The following is a 16,216-nucleotide window of genomic DNA, read 5'->3' on the forward strand; positions in this document are numbered from 1 at the left end:
GCAGCACTTTGGGGGCTTCACGTCCATGTTACGCGTTCAAATTCATGGGAACTTTAATCTTATTTGACACTCAAAGTCTCGGAGTGCCTCCGCGATTGTTATTCCAGATGGTGCAGAGAAGATTCCATTTGCCGCTTTTATTAATTTTCGTTTAAAACGCCGGGGCCCCGCCGATCCCGTCTTTGCTCTCTCTGCTGATGAGGCTGACTGACATCTCGCTGCTCCCTCCATTTGTCATTGTTTGAAAAGGTCTTAATTGTATTACATGCAAATGAAGAGATTTGATTTTTGCCCATTATCTATTCATAAGAGAAAATGAACAGAACATTAGTGGGTCACTAAATGATGGAGGGAGGGAGGGAGGGAGGGAGGCGTGAGAGATGAGACGCTGACGATCCGTTTTGGCTCCGCAGAGGCAAAGAGGCCCGGCAGCTCTACGTCGTCATGGTGTGTCATCTAACTTTTGCTTTATAGAAGCGGTCCCTCCACCCTCCTGAGGAGACTGTGTCGGCATGGGGCGTTTGTAATACTGCAGGTCAGGGCTGATAATTAACCCATGATGACTGAAACACAGCAATTACAGTCATGCTCATGTGGCAAATCAAAGTGACAGAAGCTGGGACGCACTCGCTCTCCCCGGTCAGCGTACGGGCGCCAGTAAATGCCCCACGTATTCTAATCAAGTGCACGTCCCGCTTTTGTTCTACCTCCTGCCGTCGGTGGTAGCACACATGTCCAAAGGATCAGCTGAAGACCACCAAAAGGAAAGGTCCCAAATGACTCAAAGCTCGCGACAAGAAAATAAAATCCCTCAGTTGTGCAAGGCTGGATGTTTCTGCAGATAGAAAGTCAGCGGTGAGTTCAGGGGGCTAAGGTGAGCTAAAAGTGTTTAAAACAATGCAAGAGTGCACTTTCTGGGATTGATGTACTAATTGACAAATTACACTGCCTTGGAAACAAAAAAACAAAAAAAAAACATTCATATTCCTTCTGTTCATGTTCATGTTCTGCTAATGTTAAGTCCTCTTACAACAAACATCGAAGTGTGTTTTATAACGATTGTATATAATTAAACAAGTAAAAAAAAAAACACAATTTAATGGGGAAATTCTGAGTGGAAAATAAATACATTTTGTTTTCATAAAAATATTTAACAAATGAAAATGTGCAAAGTGTGCATTTCCAACAGCGTCGGTTGCTCATTGAACCACATTTTGCAGCAAATAACAGCTGCCGGTCTGTTGGGGATCTGTTTCTACCAGCTTTGGGTTTTTAGAGACTGACATTTCTTTCTATGCTTTTAAAAACTTCAAGTTCAGTCAGTTTGGATGGAGAACATCCATGCCTATCGGGTTTTTTTTTTTATTTAAGGTCCAGCTGTTTGTTCACTCTGTGTTTAGAGTTGACATCCCTCTGGAAGGTGAACCCTGGCGTTGTTTTAAGTCTTTTGCAGGTTCCAACAGCCCCCCCAGTATTTTCCTGTATTTAGCTCCATTCATCTTTCCATCTCTAACCAGCTCACCTGTCTCTGCTGAACAAAAGAATTCCCACTCCATGATGCTGCCATGTTGTACTATGGGGCTGGTCCAATCAGAGTTGTGTGTAGTATCAATTATCTGCCAAACAAAGAGTTTTGTACGGGAGCCTGGAAGCCCATTTTTGGTTGTGTATCCCCTATGATGTGTGGCAAACTGTAAACATTATTTCTTCAAATTTTCACTGAGCGTCTGCTTTTTTTTCTTTCGTCCACAAAGATCTGGTTTTTAATGTAATAATTAATAGTCATGCTGACGGGTTCTCCCATCTGAGCGGTGAATCTCTGCAGCTCCTCATGAGCTACCACGGCCACCGATTGATGGTTTCTCCTCCTACCCAAGCCTGTCAGTTTAGTTGGGTGTCCATGTTTGGGCCGTGCTGTGATGTGTGATAACTTAACCCTGCTTTTAAATCTTTTTTAAATCCTCTTTTCTTTTCCACCACTGTTCTGTAAAACACAGTGTGAATCATTTTCACACACAGATGAACTCTGTTTCCTAATTTGGTGACTTATAAAGACGGTTGGATTTTGCCGGGGTAATCAAATCTTCCCTTCACTTCACAATCGTGAACTACTTGTTGGCCAACTCTATAAAGCCCCTATTATATTGAAGTTTGCAGTTATTAAATGATGGAATGTGGAAAAGTGGGAGAAGACCTGATATTTTGGGAAGCAACCGTGAACCGTGCGGCTGCTGTACCCGTTGATCCCAGCGGTGACAGTGGTGCTCTGAGTGCGGAGGTCTGAGCGGAGCCAGGGGCCACAGCAGGTAAAGCAGAACGCAGTGAAATCCTGATGAAGGGGGACAGGGAAAGGTGTTGGCCGCCAATGAGAGCCTTTCTGCGACAAGACTCCGCAGAGCAGCACAGGAGGAGCCGGGTTACTGGATGCTGTTTTTGGTTTCGTTGTTAAATTACAGCCTAATTCCTCTTCCATCATCAGAACCATTTGTTTTCTTTCCAGGCTAAGGGGGCCTGCCGGGTAGGATCAGACACTGTGTTAGAGAGGGGGTGAGCAGGCAGACCGTTATTCTGTCTTATTGTCGCTCCTGTGTGGTCCGTGAGGCTGTGATTGTTGTGATGGATATCGGTTCATGACTTCACCTCTTAGTGGATTTCTGCCATTGGTCATATCTGACACCGCATCTACTCCGCCCAACTACTGTTTCCCTCTTCAGTTCTCAGCTCGCTTTCTAAATCATATTTTGTACTTTCTATGTTTCCAGCATCTTCTCCAACATCTTGAGTCGTTAGTCAACAGTACAGTTATTAAAATAAAAGGTACAGTCGGTGTGCTGTCATTAAAATGCAACCCACTTATGTAATTGTGCAGGATTGCTGCAAATAAAGACTAATGTATTTCCATTACATCAAATGATTGTTGGATATTTAAACATGCTATGGGCCTGCTCTGTGGTTTGCTGGATGTCTTTGCGGAAGCTCAGATCCCACCAAAGATAAATGGAGTAGTGATTTTTTATTTAGAAATATTTATGTTGAAAATGTCATATATTTGATACAATAAACCCTAAGCTACTAATCCCAGATGATGGAAACAGACAACAGATGAATGAGGCATCTTAATGCATCTGGATGTGGCAGCCAGAGATGAAGCGAAGTAAATGGAGGGCTGCGGTTCTTTTCCTGATTTCTCTTGATTTCTGACAAGGAAGCAGGGTGTTTGAGGTGTTGCCTTCATAAACATGAACGGGTGTGCGTCCATTAAACTCAGATGTTAAGACCTAACCTATCAGAGGGTGACAAAGCCATGACATCATCATATGGTATTTCTCAGATTGATGAAGGGATAGTAATCTTACTGTATTTAATCTTCAGAATGAGACCAAAGTAATGAAAAATGACTCTCTCGTATTTCTGGTGTCCAGTAAATAGGAATAACTTTAGGTAATCCTAACCGGTATAGAACAGAAAAAGTTTAATTTGATTAAATGTCAGAGAGTAAAAAAAACACAACAACTGTGTCTTTTTATGTAGTGTATGTAAATGTCTGGTTTGATCTTTTTAAGAAGATTCATAGTTTTTGTGGCTGTTACTAAAACTTGTTGAGCTGGGCTCGATGTCCGACCATAACTTAAAGGAAAAAATAGCATTTTTTTTTTTTTAAATAAAAAAGTTAGTTTTTTGCAAGGAAAAATACAATCGTATATTTTATTATAGTTAGTTATAGTTTGTTTGGCTTTCACCTAAAAAACACCTCTGTGGTGCTTAGATAATGTATAAAAACCTCCAAAGAAAAACAGAATTCGATTTGCTGGCCTACGTCTACATTTGTTTTCAAATTGGTTTTGGGTTTACTCTAAACATTTTTACAAAAAAATCAACTGCAACTCCATAGGAGAAATGCATCAGAACAAAAAACAAAAAGAAAGAAAGAAATAAAACAGGAGTTGCAGTTAATGCAGATATAATGCCGCCCTAACAAACTCATACATTGTATAACTTGCTAGCTGACAGCTGCTGCCATTCACTGCTGTACCGGATGTTTCCTCCATGATCCGGGAACTGAAGGAAGGCAGGAACCGACCCCATGTGAAACAAATCACACAGTCAAAAATGTTGTCGTATGTCAGAAAAGGATCCCAGATCAGTTCACATTTGTCACTCTGATTCTGAGTAAAACAGGGAATCGTTTTAAGATGTCGTAAAGCCAATGAAGAGAAGCAGGAGAGGCAGCATTCTTCCATCTTAAGCAAGCCTGGCCATGAGGGAACCAGCATCCAACGCTTGGGCCTATGTTTACTCTGTCTCCCTCAGCCACTGCCCTACAGAGAGCAGGTACAGGATACTGGGGCAGTTTTAGCTCAGTAACTTGATTTAGGGTGGGATAAAAACCCTATTCTAGAAATTTACTAAGGAAAAGCATCACCTTCACCTGACATGCCGGATCCAAACCTGCACATATGTTGTTTTGCTCCAAAAAAACATGTAAAACCAGAGTTCATTTCTACATTCTTGAATAGAAAAATATATATAGTTTTCTATAGTTCTCTGATGGTGGAAAAGGGGCAATCTTTTTTCCACCAGACAGTCGTGACTTCCACGTTTCAAGCTAGAAGAGTCAAATGAAATGATGAGCGAAGCTGCAATTCCAGTTTATCATATCATTGGTGTCCAGTGTGGCAACTGGGTGTATAAAACACATTTAAAGTTGCAGGAATAAACGCTTTATTCACAATTTGGCATTTTGTGTCGGATTAAATAAGAGGCACAGAAAAGAAGTTGCGTAATATGCGTTAATTCCACTGGTTTTCCCATTTGTAACCACGACTAGCAGATTCTGACCTCCGAGTCAAACTGAGTGCAGCATTACCTGTCACACATTGGCCCTTTAAAACTGGTGTGGAGCTAAGATGTTTCTGAAAGTAATTTATTGATTTGGTGCAAAGATTATCTTCACGCCTTCTGGACAGATTTTTCTTTTTCTTTTTTTTTTAGCTCTTTAGCATCAGCAGGCAGTGTGAAACCGCAGCGTCCGGCTGCGGCAACCCCGTCATCTTTCAGGTCAGGTCACATGCTCATCTTTGGCAATAATGGCAAAGCACACGGTTACATTCACACAAATGATCCCTCTGCCCAGATGCCTCGTGGTAAGTGTGGTAAAACAAACACAGCCTCACATTTAAAACCCATTCTCTTCACGTCAACCCATCCCTCTCCCTAACCCCTCTCCTCCTCCTCTCCAGCTGCCCTTGAGCTTTTCTATTACCGCATGGAAAACACCTCGCAGCCCCTGACAAGCGCAGCGGATCGACACTAAATCAGAAATCAGTGCCAGCCGCAGATCTGAGCCACCATGAAGGTCACAGGGGCCCACACTGCATGTCGTCTCAATCGGGGGAGCAGGAGCAGACACGACCGGGTTGATGTGTGACTCTGTGAGAGAGTGCACTGTATGTGTTAGTGTTACCAGGAGGAACGCTGAGAGGAAGGCAGGCTGGGGGGGAGGAAGAGGGCCTGGATGGGGGGGCAGTGGAGGGACCATAATGCAGCGGACGAGAAGTAGAAAATTTGCTGACTGAGTGGAAATTCACCAAACAAAATACTTTTCTAAGCACCTTTTGTGTAATGTACATGATAAATGAGGAAACACCTGGGAGAAGCTATTATCTTTCCTATTAAACAGAGGATTGGCCCTCGGCCTGAGACGGAGGGGTTAGGACATACTGCCATCTAGCGGCCAAATAAAGAACGACGCCCCTTATGGAGGAATACCTTCCCTGACTGAAAACCTGTCTCACCCAATAACCACTGGAGATGGGCACCTGCCATGGTCAGTTCCTACAAGTTTTTTTCTTAAGTTGATGTAAATAAAATATGAACTTCATAATAAAATCTTGTCATTAAAGATAAAAGCTAACCTCTCCAAAAACAACAGATGTATATCGTGAACATGAATGCTTAAGGATCTATCTCGAATTAGGTGAAAAGTCACCTGTCTGCAATAGTATTTACTAATGCCGACTGATCAGCCAGTATCCTGAGCCTTTTGAGCCAAATAAACATAAAGGAGCATTTTGTTTCTTTTAATGCCCTTTTACGAAAAAAAAACAAAAACAAAACCTGCAGATAAAATATATGCTTTATTACCCATTTGTTTTATCTTAGTCCGTGGGTATTTATTGGTGGGGAAAAAAACACTACTGGATAGTATCTTTATTATTTATTCAGCTTATTGGGCATGCTGAGAACGTCTCTCCATGGCTAAAAGGTCTCATTTCTGGCAATTATTAGGTGTATTTCTTTTATGAAAGCTATAATAATCGATAGCAGGATCAGTGGCGTCATCATTCAAGCACATCTGTCATTCTATAGTATTCAAAAGTTTCTGAAGCAATCAGTTCTACTATGTTGAATGTGATCTTTTCATTTTTTGTGTTAATTTGTTTTAGAAGTCATGATGGTGTCATTGTTTTAGTTTTGATTTCAATTTTGCATTTGCTTTTATGATTCTGGCCAACATAAAAAAAAACATAAACTGGGAGAAAATAAGTTTTAAAAATTTTGTTGAATAAAATTTTGAGCACAACAGTTTCAAGGTTTATGTAATGGGCATTAGCTGTGAGTTCACTTGGGGATGGCGAAACAAAAGATGCAAGTATAAACAAGGTATAATCCAAAGCATACTATTATGTCCTTTTAAATCCTTTAGCTAATTAATCAGAGCTTGTAAAGAATGAGTAAGCTAAAGCAAAAACAACGAAAAATACCTACATAAATAACCAACATATATAATAAAACTTGCATAAATAAGTTTCACAACACAGAAAACTGAAATAGGAATTGTATGATAGTAAAACACATTTTTTACTTACTACTACTACTACTACTACTAATAATAATAATAATAATAAAAACACACACATTTGACACTCCTAAAGAGTTCAGCTTTCCAGCTGGGGTGGTAAATGACACTGAATTTATTTCAGCTGTTTAAATTTTGCAACTATTTCTGATTTCTGCTGCCCAAAACAGCTTCTTGCACAACAAACTTACAGTGGTGTGATAAAGCATCAAAAAGTTAGCTTTGTCATAATACACATGTACCAGCATGTGTATTATGACCACAAAGAAAATAACACCAAAATATTGTTGTTTAAGAAAGTTAAGATGTTTAAATTCATATGGAAACCTGCTATGTAGTTGCTAAACCGCAATCCTGTCAGACATAAGAACACTCAGGAATCGGACCTTTGGCACACATATTTCACTCCTCTAACCCAAACCCCTGAAATAGCCTTCATCCTGACATTGAATGAGCTAAAATTGTTTTTTTGTCCCTCAGATAATGTTCCTAAGATTGTCAAAATGTGTAATGTTTATGAGGGTGGCTGGTCCAGCCTTTGAGATAGGTTGAGGAGCTTTGTTATCTGGGTTGGAGCTCAACGTAGAGCCACTGCTTCTCTGCATTGAAAGGAATAAGTTGAGGTGATTTGGACATGGGATCAGTATGGCCCCTGGATGCCTCTTTTTGGGGGGTTACAGGTCATATCCCACTGGCAGGAGACCACGCAGAAGACCCAGACCTTATTTGAGGGAATATATATCCTGTCTGGCTAGGGAGACCCCCAGAATGAGAGAAGGATGTCTGGGGTTCCCTCCTGGACCTGTTGGCTCCCTGACCCGAGCTCAGACAAGCGATGGATGAATACTTTAGAACTCTGTAAGCTCTTGGAATGATCTATTATTAATTCAGAACAAGTTAAAACCTGTAAACAGTCATTCAATGAGTTAAACTTGAAATGTACCCGGTCTTTTTATTCATTCTTAGCAACATGTCCAAACCTTGAATAGAAGAATTTGCTGCTAACAGCCAGGGAGTTTATTCTATTAGGGGGGTGTTTTATCCTTTGGTGGAGCTAGAACCCAACCAATTCATCATAATTCCTTTTTTTTCCCTAATACTTCAGACAATTTGGTTCTGGATTCCAAAGAAAGAAGCCACATATATATACTTTATCTCAGTAACTCCATCAAGTTAAACACATTATATAGAATAATTCCACACAGACTGGTGTTTTCAAGCCTTTCTTTCTGTTATTTATGATGATTTTCTGCATATAGCTAATGAAAACACAACATTTAGGAATATTACATCAGACCAATACAAAACATTAATACAGAAATGTGGGTTCAATGACAGATGTGTAAAAATACTTAATGCTTCTTTTTCCCCCAAAATGTACTTTTAATGAGCCTTATTGGAACAAATATGATCGTTATTGAATATGGTTGTAGTATATATATATATATATATATATATATATATATATATATATATATATATATATATATATTATGATAAGTTGTCTTTTGTTCCAAATCTCACTTAACATTAGGGGCTCTAAACAAGTTTTGTTTAGCTGGACTGAGAGCAAAAATGGCTCTTGGGATTGTACAGGTTGCAGACGCCTGAACTAACAAGTCAAAGTGCCATGTTTTGAGCCATATAGAAATGGGCATCAGTAAAATACAGAAAAAACACTAATGGGCTTTTACCCCTGGGGTTGCTTTCAGCTGTTTCAAACAAACACAACTTTGTTTATTTAAGACTGAAATGCAGAAGTCATAAAGTGATTTTATAAATGCTGGACATTCTTCTACAGACTACTACTGTTAAGGCCTGCAATAGCTGTTACTAAATAAGAGACCAAAAACTTAGACAGCTAGACAGGATGTTTAGCTGAGATCCATCTGAACCCGGTGTGTTAGCCAGCTGGTTGCACCCCGGCCATGTCACCTGTTGCATATTTAAGTGAAATAAAAACCCAAAGAAAGTCGAAGGGAACATCAATAGAATTGAATGTATTATTTCTAACCTTGACGCCATGCAGATCCACTTCCTAAATGCAAATCGCCCTCCGTTTAGCTTGTCCCTGAAAAGCCACCGTAGTCACATGAACGGTTTGTTGTGGTCATTTTTTCATACTATGTAGCGTCAGTCCTGACCGTTTTACCGTCATATTTTAATAGTACGCGACCATCGGATTGTTTGGCTTCTAAATCTCCATAAAAAGGGCCAAACCAAAGCTCGTCTGGTTCCTCGGTTAGCCTGATGGTTGGTGAGGCAGGTGACGTTTGCTCCAGCCGCCTGAACCGCTCTCTCACGCAGGTTACTAGGCTCTGACCGAGGGAGGCAGCTGGTTGCTGCCGCCGCTGGAGCCAGGGCTCACCATGCTGCGGTGGATTCTCGGAGGAAAGGAAGCGCAGAGCTCAGTGGAGGTAAGCCGAGTCAGGTGAGGTTCCTCCGCGGAGAGGCGGTTCCACCTCAGCTCCGTGCTGCTGCTGCCAGGCCCCGTTATGCCGCTACGTCCGAACAGCGTTAAATGTGTTGGGCCTTCATGTTGTCCCCTCACACCAGGAAAATTTGAGACTAGAAAGAAAATTACTATTTACAAGTATAATATTGTCAATATATTTTTTTTAAGGTCTCAATTTATTACTCAATTAAATAGTTACATTTGGAAATCTAATCAACATTTTCTATCAAATATATCTATCTATCTATCTAACTATATCTATCTATCTATCTATCTATCTATCTATCTATATATATATATATATATATATATATATATCTCCATTTTCTGACCCACTTAATCCCTCATGGGGTCACAGGGGTTGCTGGTGCCTATCTCCAGCGTTTTTATATATATATATATATATATATATATATAAACAAATAAATGTATATATATATATAAACAAATAAATGTATATAAACAAATAAATGTGTTACAAACCCTATGTAAAAATACCAATAATATGAGGAACATTTATTTTTGGTTTTATCAATTATGATGCAAAGAAAATTTGAAAGCTTGACGTTTTGTTTTCAATTCTTTTTTTTAAGAAACCAGACAGATTTTATTTAAAAAATGTGACGTTTGCTCAAAGCTTTGAAGGTTATTAAGATAAGATAGGAAATCCGAGGGGATGGTCAGGACTGGCCTTCCATTCACTGGTGGCCTGTGCAGGTCCAGAGCCAGTAAAAGAACAGCTAACGTAGCCAACTTGTTCTGGTCACAGGTTATTCAGACTTTACCCATCAGGTGGGCACTGCAGAGCAAAACGAGCTGACACAGAGCAAGGCTCCATCCCAATATCCCTTTTGGGTAAGGACTCTTTAGCCAAAGCGGAAGTGCGTCAGCGGTCGCCATGATAAGTGCTGTCCGAATAGTGCAGTCAGTAAGGAAGGAGGTAGGAAAAGGAGCCCGTATGCTCCCTGTCATAGTTCCTTTAGCACAGGGGGCTTGCAATGTCCTTTACTGACACCAAGGAGCCATAAGGAATCCCACATTCCTTTGCCTGACATCATGTATCAGCACAACCCACTTCATGGAAATTAACGGAAATGTCCAGAGAGAAGACATTGTTTACTTTTTAGTTTATTTTCAGAAGGCTGTAGGCCCTGATTTGACTAGAATCGTCCATGTGCGTTTCCGTCGCATAATGACGTCAGAGTTAAAAGCTCTCCAAAGCCTCTTTCCTCCCCACAATAGTGTACTTACTGTTGACCTCATGAAAGGCCGAGGAGCAGAATCTCTGGTAGAGAGCAGAATTCCTGATTCCATAGATTACAGCGAGTCCTCCAGGTGTTTTTAGCAGGCCAAGCAGCCCCAGGCCATCACCTGCTGACCCCATGTTGAACCGTCGGTCTGGTGGGCTGTTTCAGAAACGCTCTGTTAGTTCCAGGTCAGATCTAACTTGACACCCACCTACCAAATGTGTCCACTATTGTCTCGTCAAACAACGGAGTCTTCTCCAAAAGGTTAAGGGGACATCAAGATGTTTTGTGGGAAATGTGAGACGGTCCTTGTGTTCTTCTGGGTCAGCAGTGGTTCTGGCCTTGGAGCTCTCCCACGGAGGCCATTTCTGCCCAATCTCTCCTTCTCTCATTGTTAAATCTTGAACTCTGACATTTACTGAGCCGAGTGAGTTCTGCAGGGCTTTAGATGTGGGTCCAGGTGGTTCTGTGAGCTCCTGGATGAATTGTTGATGTGATCTTGGAGTCTTTCTAGTTCAGCAGCCTCTCCTGGGAAGGTTCTTCTCTGCTGCACGTTTTCTCCTTTTAAGGATGAGGTCTCTCTCTCTCTCTTTGGCTGACTGGTGTCCAACGTCTTAAAAAGGGTTTGGTCACCCTTTGCGGACTGATGAACGTCAGCGACTTTGTTTTTCTACGGTTCTTGAATATTTCTTGGAGGTTTTCTATCTGCAGGGCGGGTAATAACCAGGCCTGGGTTTAGCTTGTAAGGCTGAGCTCAGCTTTCTAAAAAAAATGTAGTTTGATCATAGTCGATTTATGAGTTAACAAAGGGGGGTGATTACTTCTCCACTCAGTTCCAGGGAGCGCAGGATCACCCTAATGAATGAAATCCTCACTGGAAAACAGCTTTTTTGTATTTACTCAGGCTCTCTTTATCTGATCATTTAGTTTTTTGCTGATCTGAAACATTGAAAAAAACAACAACAAAAGAAAACACCATTATGTAGATTTCAGGATTATACAAACAGCATATCTGAGAATTGCCTAAACTAATTCCACTTTCCCTCTCTGCTCCTGTCTCTCCGCCCGTCTCCCCTGTTGCCGCCTCGCTCCGCTCTCAGAAAAGCCCCGTGTTGTGCATCGGAGAGGAACAGCCCAAAAACTGCTTCACCGAGCTGCAGGTGCTGAAAGGACATTTCGACATCGTTCGATTCCTGGTGCAGATTGATGACTTCAGGTAAGCCGACACCCCCCCCCCCCCGCCCCTCCCTTTTTTCTCTAACCTCTCCACCCTCGGCTGGCCTCCATCACGCCGTGATTGACAGGAGATCCTCACCTACAGCAAACCTACAGAGCATGACAAGAGGCCCATCATCACCAGGAGGTGATTGTGTGCTCACAGTAGACCTCTAAAGCTGTCGGCGCGCGCGGATGGAAAGGTGCTGCACCTACCGGCAGAACACCAAAGCTCTGCTGCACCCTGGCACGCTACAGTGGGTCAGCGTAAGTGGTCAGATGGGGATTTATAACACAGCTAAGTAAGGATGTATGTGTCAGGAGGCGGGGGGGGGGGGGGGGTTGCTTTACGCCTGGTCTCCTGCAGTAATAATCTCCTCCTCGGGGCTTCGTCCCCTCGCTCCGGAGGCTCACGGTCAGGGGGGACTGGGGGGGGGGGGGTCAGAAAATTCCCTACAGATTGCTTCTGAAGTCCAAGAAATATATCCTCCACTGTTTCTCCCTTTTCATTTAATCTCTCTTTTATCAGCTCATCCTGTGTTGATTTTTTTTTTTTTTTTTTTTTTTTTTGCGGGGGGGCGGATGGTTCAGGGTGGCAGGGCCGGTTGAGGTGAGAAGCCGACGAGTCCGATGTTCTGCGGGGCGTCCTAGGGAACCGTGTGGGGAAATGATCCCCTACACGAGCGGAGAGAGGCAGAGTAAGAGGAGGAGAGCTGGACCAAAGCGAGCGTCTCCGTCTCCTTTTATGTCTTGCAGGTTCGCTTCCGCCGGGGACGACGGCCTTGTTCTGGTGTGGAGCATCGAGGTAAACGGCCTTAACGACGCAGCCAGTAACTGCCTTGCCAAAGTGTTCGCGCTATGATCTTCAACATTTGGTCATGTTACAACTGCAAACACTGAACTGTGAGAGAAAAGGAATTCTTTTCTCGTTTTTTTATTTTTTTTTTGACGTGAAAGTCTGAAAAAGTGTGGCCCTGTGTGGCTGCGGTGGGTACAGACAATGGATGGGTGGACAGCAAACGTCATCTGGAGGCACTTTAAAGGCATACTATGCAACATTTTTCAGTTAATTAATGTGTTCCATACCGTTTTGGATGATTAAATGAGTCATTTCAGGTCGAACTAAGGTTTTCTCGGCCGCCCTGGGGGTCTGTAGGGGAAATACCGTACTTGCAATTGCAGGAGCCCTCGGCCCGCACACACAGGCTCAGAAGTCTCGTGCAACACCGCGAGAGTCGGTCTTGCTTTACGGCGAGAACTCCATGTGTTTTTGCCCTGCCATTCACTATATGCACGCACGAAAGCAACAAAGAACCGCGTTTTCACCTCAAATAAACATGCAGTTTTTAATTATTATTATTATTATTATTATTATTATTATTATTATTATTATTATTTTTTTATGTTTGCGAGGCGGTAGCGTGAGTTTGGCGAGGCGGCCGCCTTGCCAAGATAGCGCTGCGGGAAGCTTGATGTTCATACCTTCACTGTGTTAGTCATTGTTTGTATTGCCGTTTTTTCCACTTTTCGTTGCGTTCGCCTGTCTGCCAAGCTCAAAACAACCGCGCCTGGCTTGATGGAGAAACCAGAACAGCTGAGCATCTTTACGACAGTGCACTTTTACTTTCGCCCTCTGGGGGGAGCCTCGCTGGAAAATCAACCCCGGTTGCATAGTATACCTTTAAGGCAGAGATGCGATTTACATAGAGAAATATGGAATGGATTCAATCCAAACGGATAGACAGCTTAATTTGGTCTGAACCAGAATGCGGGCCGTTTACACTTTAAAATACAACGCAGTCAAGTTAAGAATATTACGGCAGTTGGTTCCAAAAGGTTTTTGTTCATGAACGTCGCCTGATTTTCTTTTTTGCTGCCGTTGTCCGTGCTGAGCAGGCAGGAACACAGCGGGCAGGTCAGAGGGCACCATGTGGAGACGACTAAACCAGATGTCAGGGGAAAAATAGAAACATAAGACACAATCCATGAAGTGGGGGGCAAAGCCGACATGTGGAAGAAGGTTCTCTGGTCAGATGAGACCAACATGGAACTGTTTGTCCCACATGCAATGTGTGGTTAAAAACAAAAACGAACGCCGCATTGCACCCTCAACACAACCCGTCCTCTGAGAACCACGGTGGTGGCAGCGTCATGCTGTGGGCAGGGACAGGAAGGCTGGTCAGGGTGGGTGGGAAGATGGGTGGAGCTAAAGTCAGGGCAGTCTGGGAAGGCAATCTGTTGAGAACGAGTCGAGGCGGGTAGCCTGATGTTGTGTTGGTCTAACCTTTACACTCCTGAAGAGCCATGCTCACACCCGCTGCTGTTAAAGCTAACCTTGTCTAGAGCCGCAAAGCTTAGACGGTAAACCCGGGGGGGTTAATATTAATATTGATATTAAACCTTTACTTATAGAGACTGAATACATCTTGTGGTGATGGCAAATAAAGAAAAAAACACATGCAGTTCAGAATGTAATAAAAAGAAAATGACTTGAGGTGCCATTAGTGCCACTGGGTTTCATTTCCTTTATATCTACACTGCAAAAACGGAACTAGAAATAAGTAAAAGGTTCTTAAAATTTGTGTATTTGTCCTTGATTTGAGCAGGTAAATAAGATGATTTGCCAATGGAATAAGAATTTTGCACTTAAAACAGGAACAATTCATCTCAGTCATCTTATTTCAAGTGAAGGATGTCTAATTATCTTAATTTAAGGGGTCAAAATACTCATTCCATTGGCAGATAATCTTATTTACCTGCTCAAATCAAGGATAAATACCCTAACTTTAAGAACATTTTACTTAATTTTAGATCAGTTTTTGCAGTGTAGAAAACTTCATAGTTTTATGTCTCTTTTTTTTTGGCGAATGTTCAGGAAGATGCATTTAGGTTTGTGGTTGTAACATAACCAAATGTGGAAGAGTTGGAGGGATGTGAAAACTGTTGCGAGGCAACGTATATTTAATCGTTTTTTTATGTTTTTTTTTTTTTTTGTCTGATGGCAGACTGGAGAGAGGCTGCAGGAGCTGAGAGGCCACTCCCAGCAGATCACCGCCATCACCACCTTCTCCTGCAGCGATGGCGTCACATCGCTGCTCACCGCCTCCTCAGACCGCAGCCTCAGTGTATCCTGGAGTCCTGCGAAAGGTCCCGCAAAATGTCCCCCGTGTGTCACTGTTGTCCGCGCTTCGGGCTCCGTTCTCCTTGACTCCTTGTCAGCTGTGGGATCCCGGCACGGGAAACAGGGTCCGGACCATCTCCGACCTTCAGTCTTCTGTAAAGGTGGCTGAAAAGATTCAACACACAACCGTTTCGTCTTGGTGGATGTACCTGGTTGATGCGGCTAGAAAGTCAAACATCACAGCACAAAGCATCAGTTACGACGCATGGCATCCAAATAAGAGGACGAAGAAACAACTAAGTCAATGAAAAATAACAGGTTAAACACACTAGGGGGCAGTATTGCAAATAAGTCTTCCTTTAGTTCCAACCATCCTAACACCTCTATTAGGTAAGGACTCTTTAGCCAAAGTGAAGTGCATCAGCGGTCGCCATGATAAGTGCTGTCCGTAAAGAAGGAGGTAGGAAAAGGAGCCTGTATGCTTCCTCTCACGGCTAGCTATGCCTAGGAACCCCGCAACGTCCTTTACCAGCACTAAGGAGCTGTAAGGAATCCCACAATCCTTTGCGTGACATGATGTATCAGCACAGCCCACTTAAATAAACGAAAATGTGCAAAGAGAAGAGAGCGTGCACTTTGTAATTTATTTTCTGAAGGCTGTAGGTCCAGATTTGACTCTCATCCTCCACGCGCGTTTCCATCACCTAACGACGTCGGAGTTAAAGGCTGTCTGAAATTGCTACAGCAGTCCGAAACTCCTTCTCTCCCCACGATAGAGTTCTTACTGTTGACCCCATGAAAGGTTACGGAGCAGGAGCTAGGAGCTATATTTAAGGAATGGGGATGGAGCCTCTGTCCTTGATAAGTTGGGACTCTTAATTCTTTTTAACGCCATCCACACTGAAATCCTTATGAATGGAAGTGGAATAGTTCAGAATATTCAGCATAACACCAATGACATATCGGTCATCCCCCCCCTGTTTTGCTTCTTTGTAGCGTAATCATTGACATGTTTGTGAAAGCTTTATTAGACCTCGGGTCCGTGGACATTGTCCCGCACTGAAGGAACGGCTCCTGAACCGTGGACCGCCCCGAGCACATCCTGTTTTGTCCGACCATTTCCTCTTTTGCAAAGGTCTGCTGCTTATCGTGGTTTTTCACCCCGAAAACTAAGCTACAATCATGTAGAACGTCATCGTAGGTTTTAAGATGTACATCTGTCATCCGCTTAATTGGGCCAAAGTAGTTCGATAAACATAAAGGAGCGGACGAAGTGTTGTTCCCAAAGTCTTCCTACCTGTGTTCGTGCAGCCGTAGAA

The 16,216-nt window shown here is 42.6% G+C and overlaps 1 protein-coding gene across 1 annotated transcript; it reads left to right on the forward strand.

Annotated features, from left to right (window-relative positions):
• The first annotated feature begins 8,953 nt into the window (after positions 1-8,953).
• On the forward strand, positions 8,954-16,210 carry wdr41 (WD repeat domain 41). The gene is made up of 5 exons (XM_036140501.1): positions 8,954-9,276; positions 11,662-11,777; positions 12,533-12,581; positions 14,782-14,901; positions 14,996-16,210. The coding sequence occupies exons 1-5, from the start codon at positions 9,229-9,231 to the stop codon at positions 15,203-15,205; spliced, it is 543 nt and encodes a 180-aa protein (XP_035996394.1). The 5' UTR covers positions 8,954-9,228; the 3' UTR covers positions 15,206-16,210.
• Positions 16,211-16,216: the final 6 nt, after the last annotated feature.

Source organism: Fundulus heteroclitus, chromosome 8 (genome assembly GCF_011125445.2).
Source record: "Fundulus heteroclitus isolate FHET01 chromosome 8, MU-UCD_Fhet_4.1, whole genome shotgun sequence".
NCBI lineage: Eukaryota > Metazoa > Chordata > Actinopteri > Cyprinodontiformes > Fundulidae > Fundulus > Fundulus heteroclitus.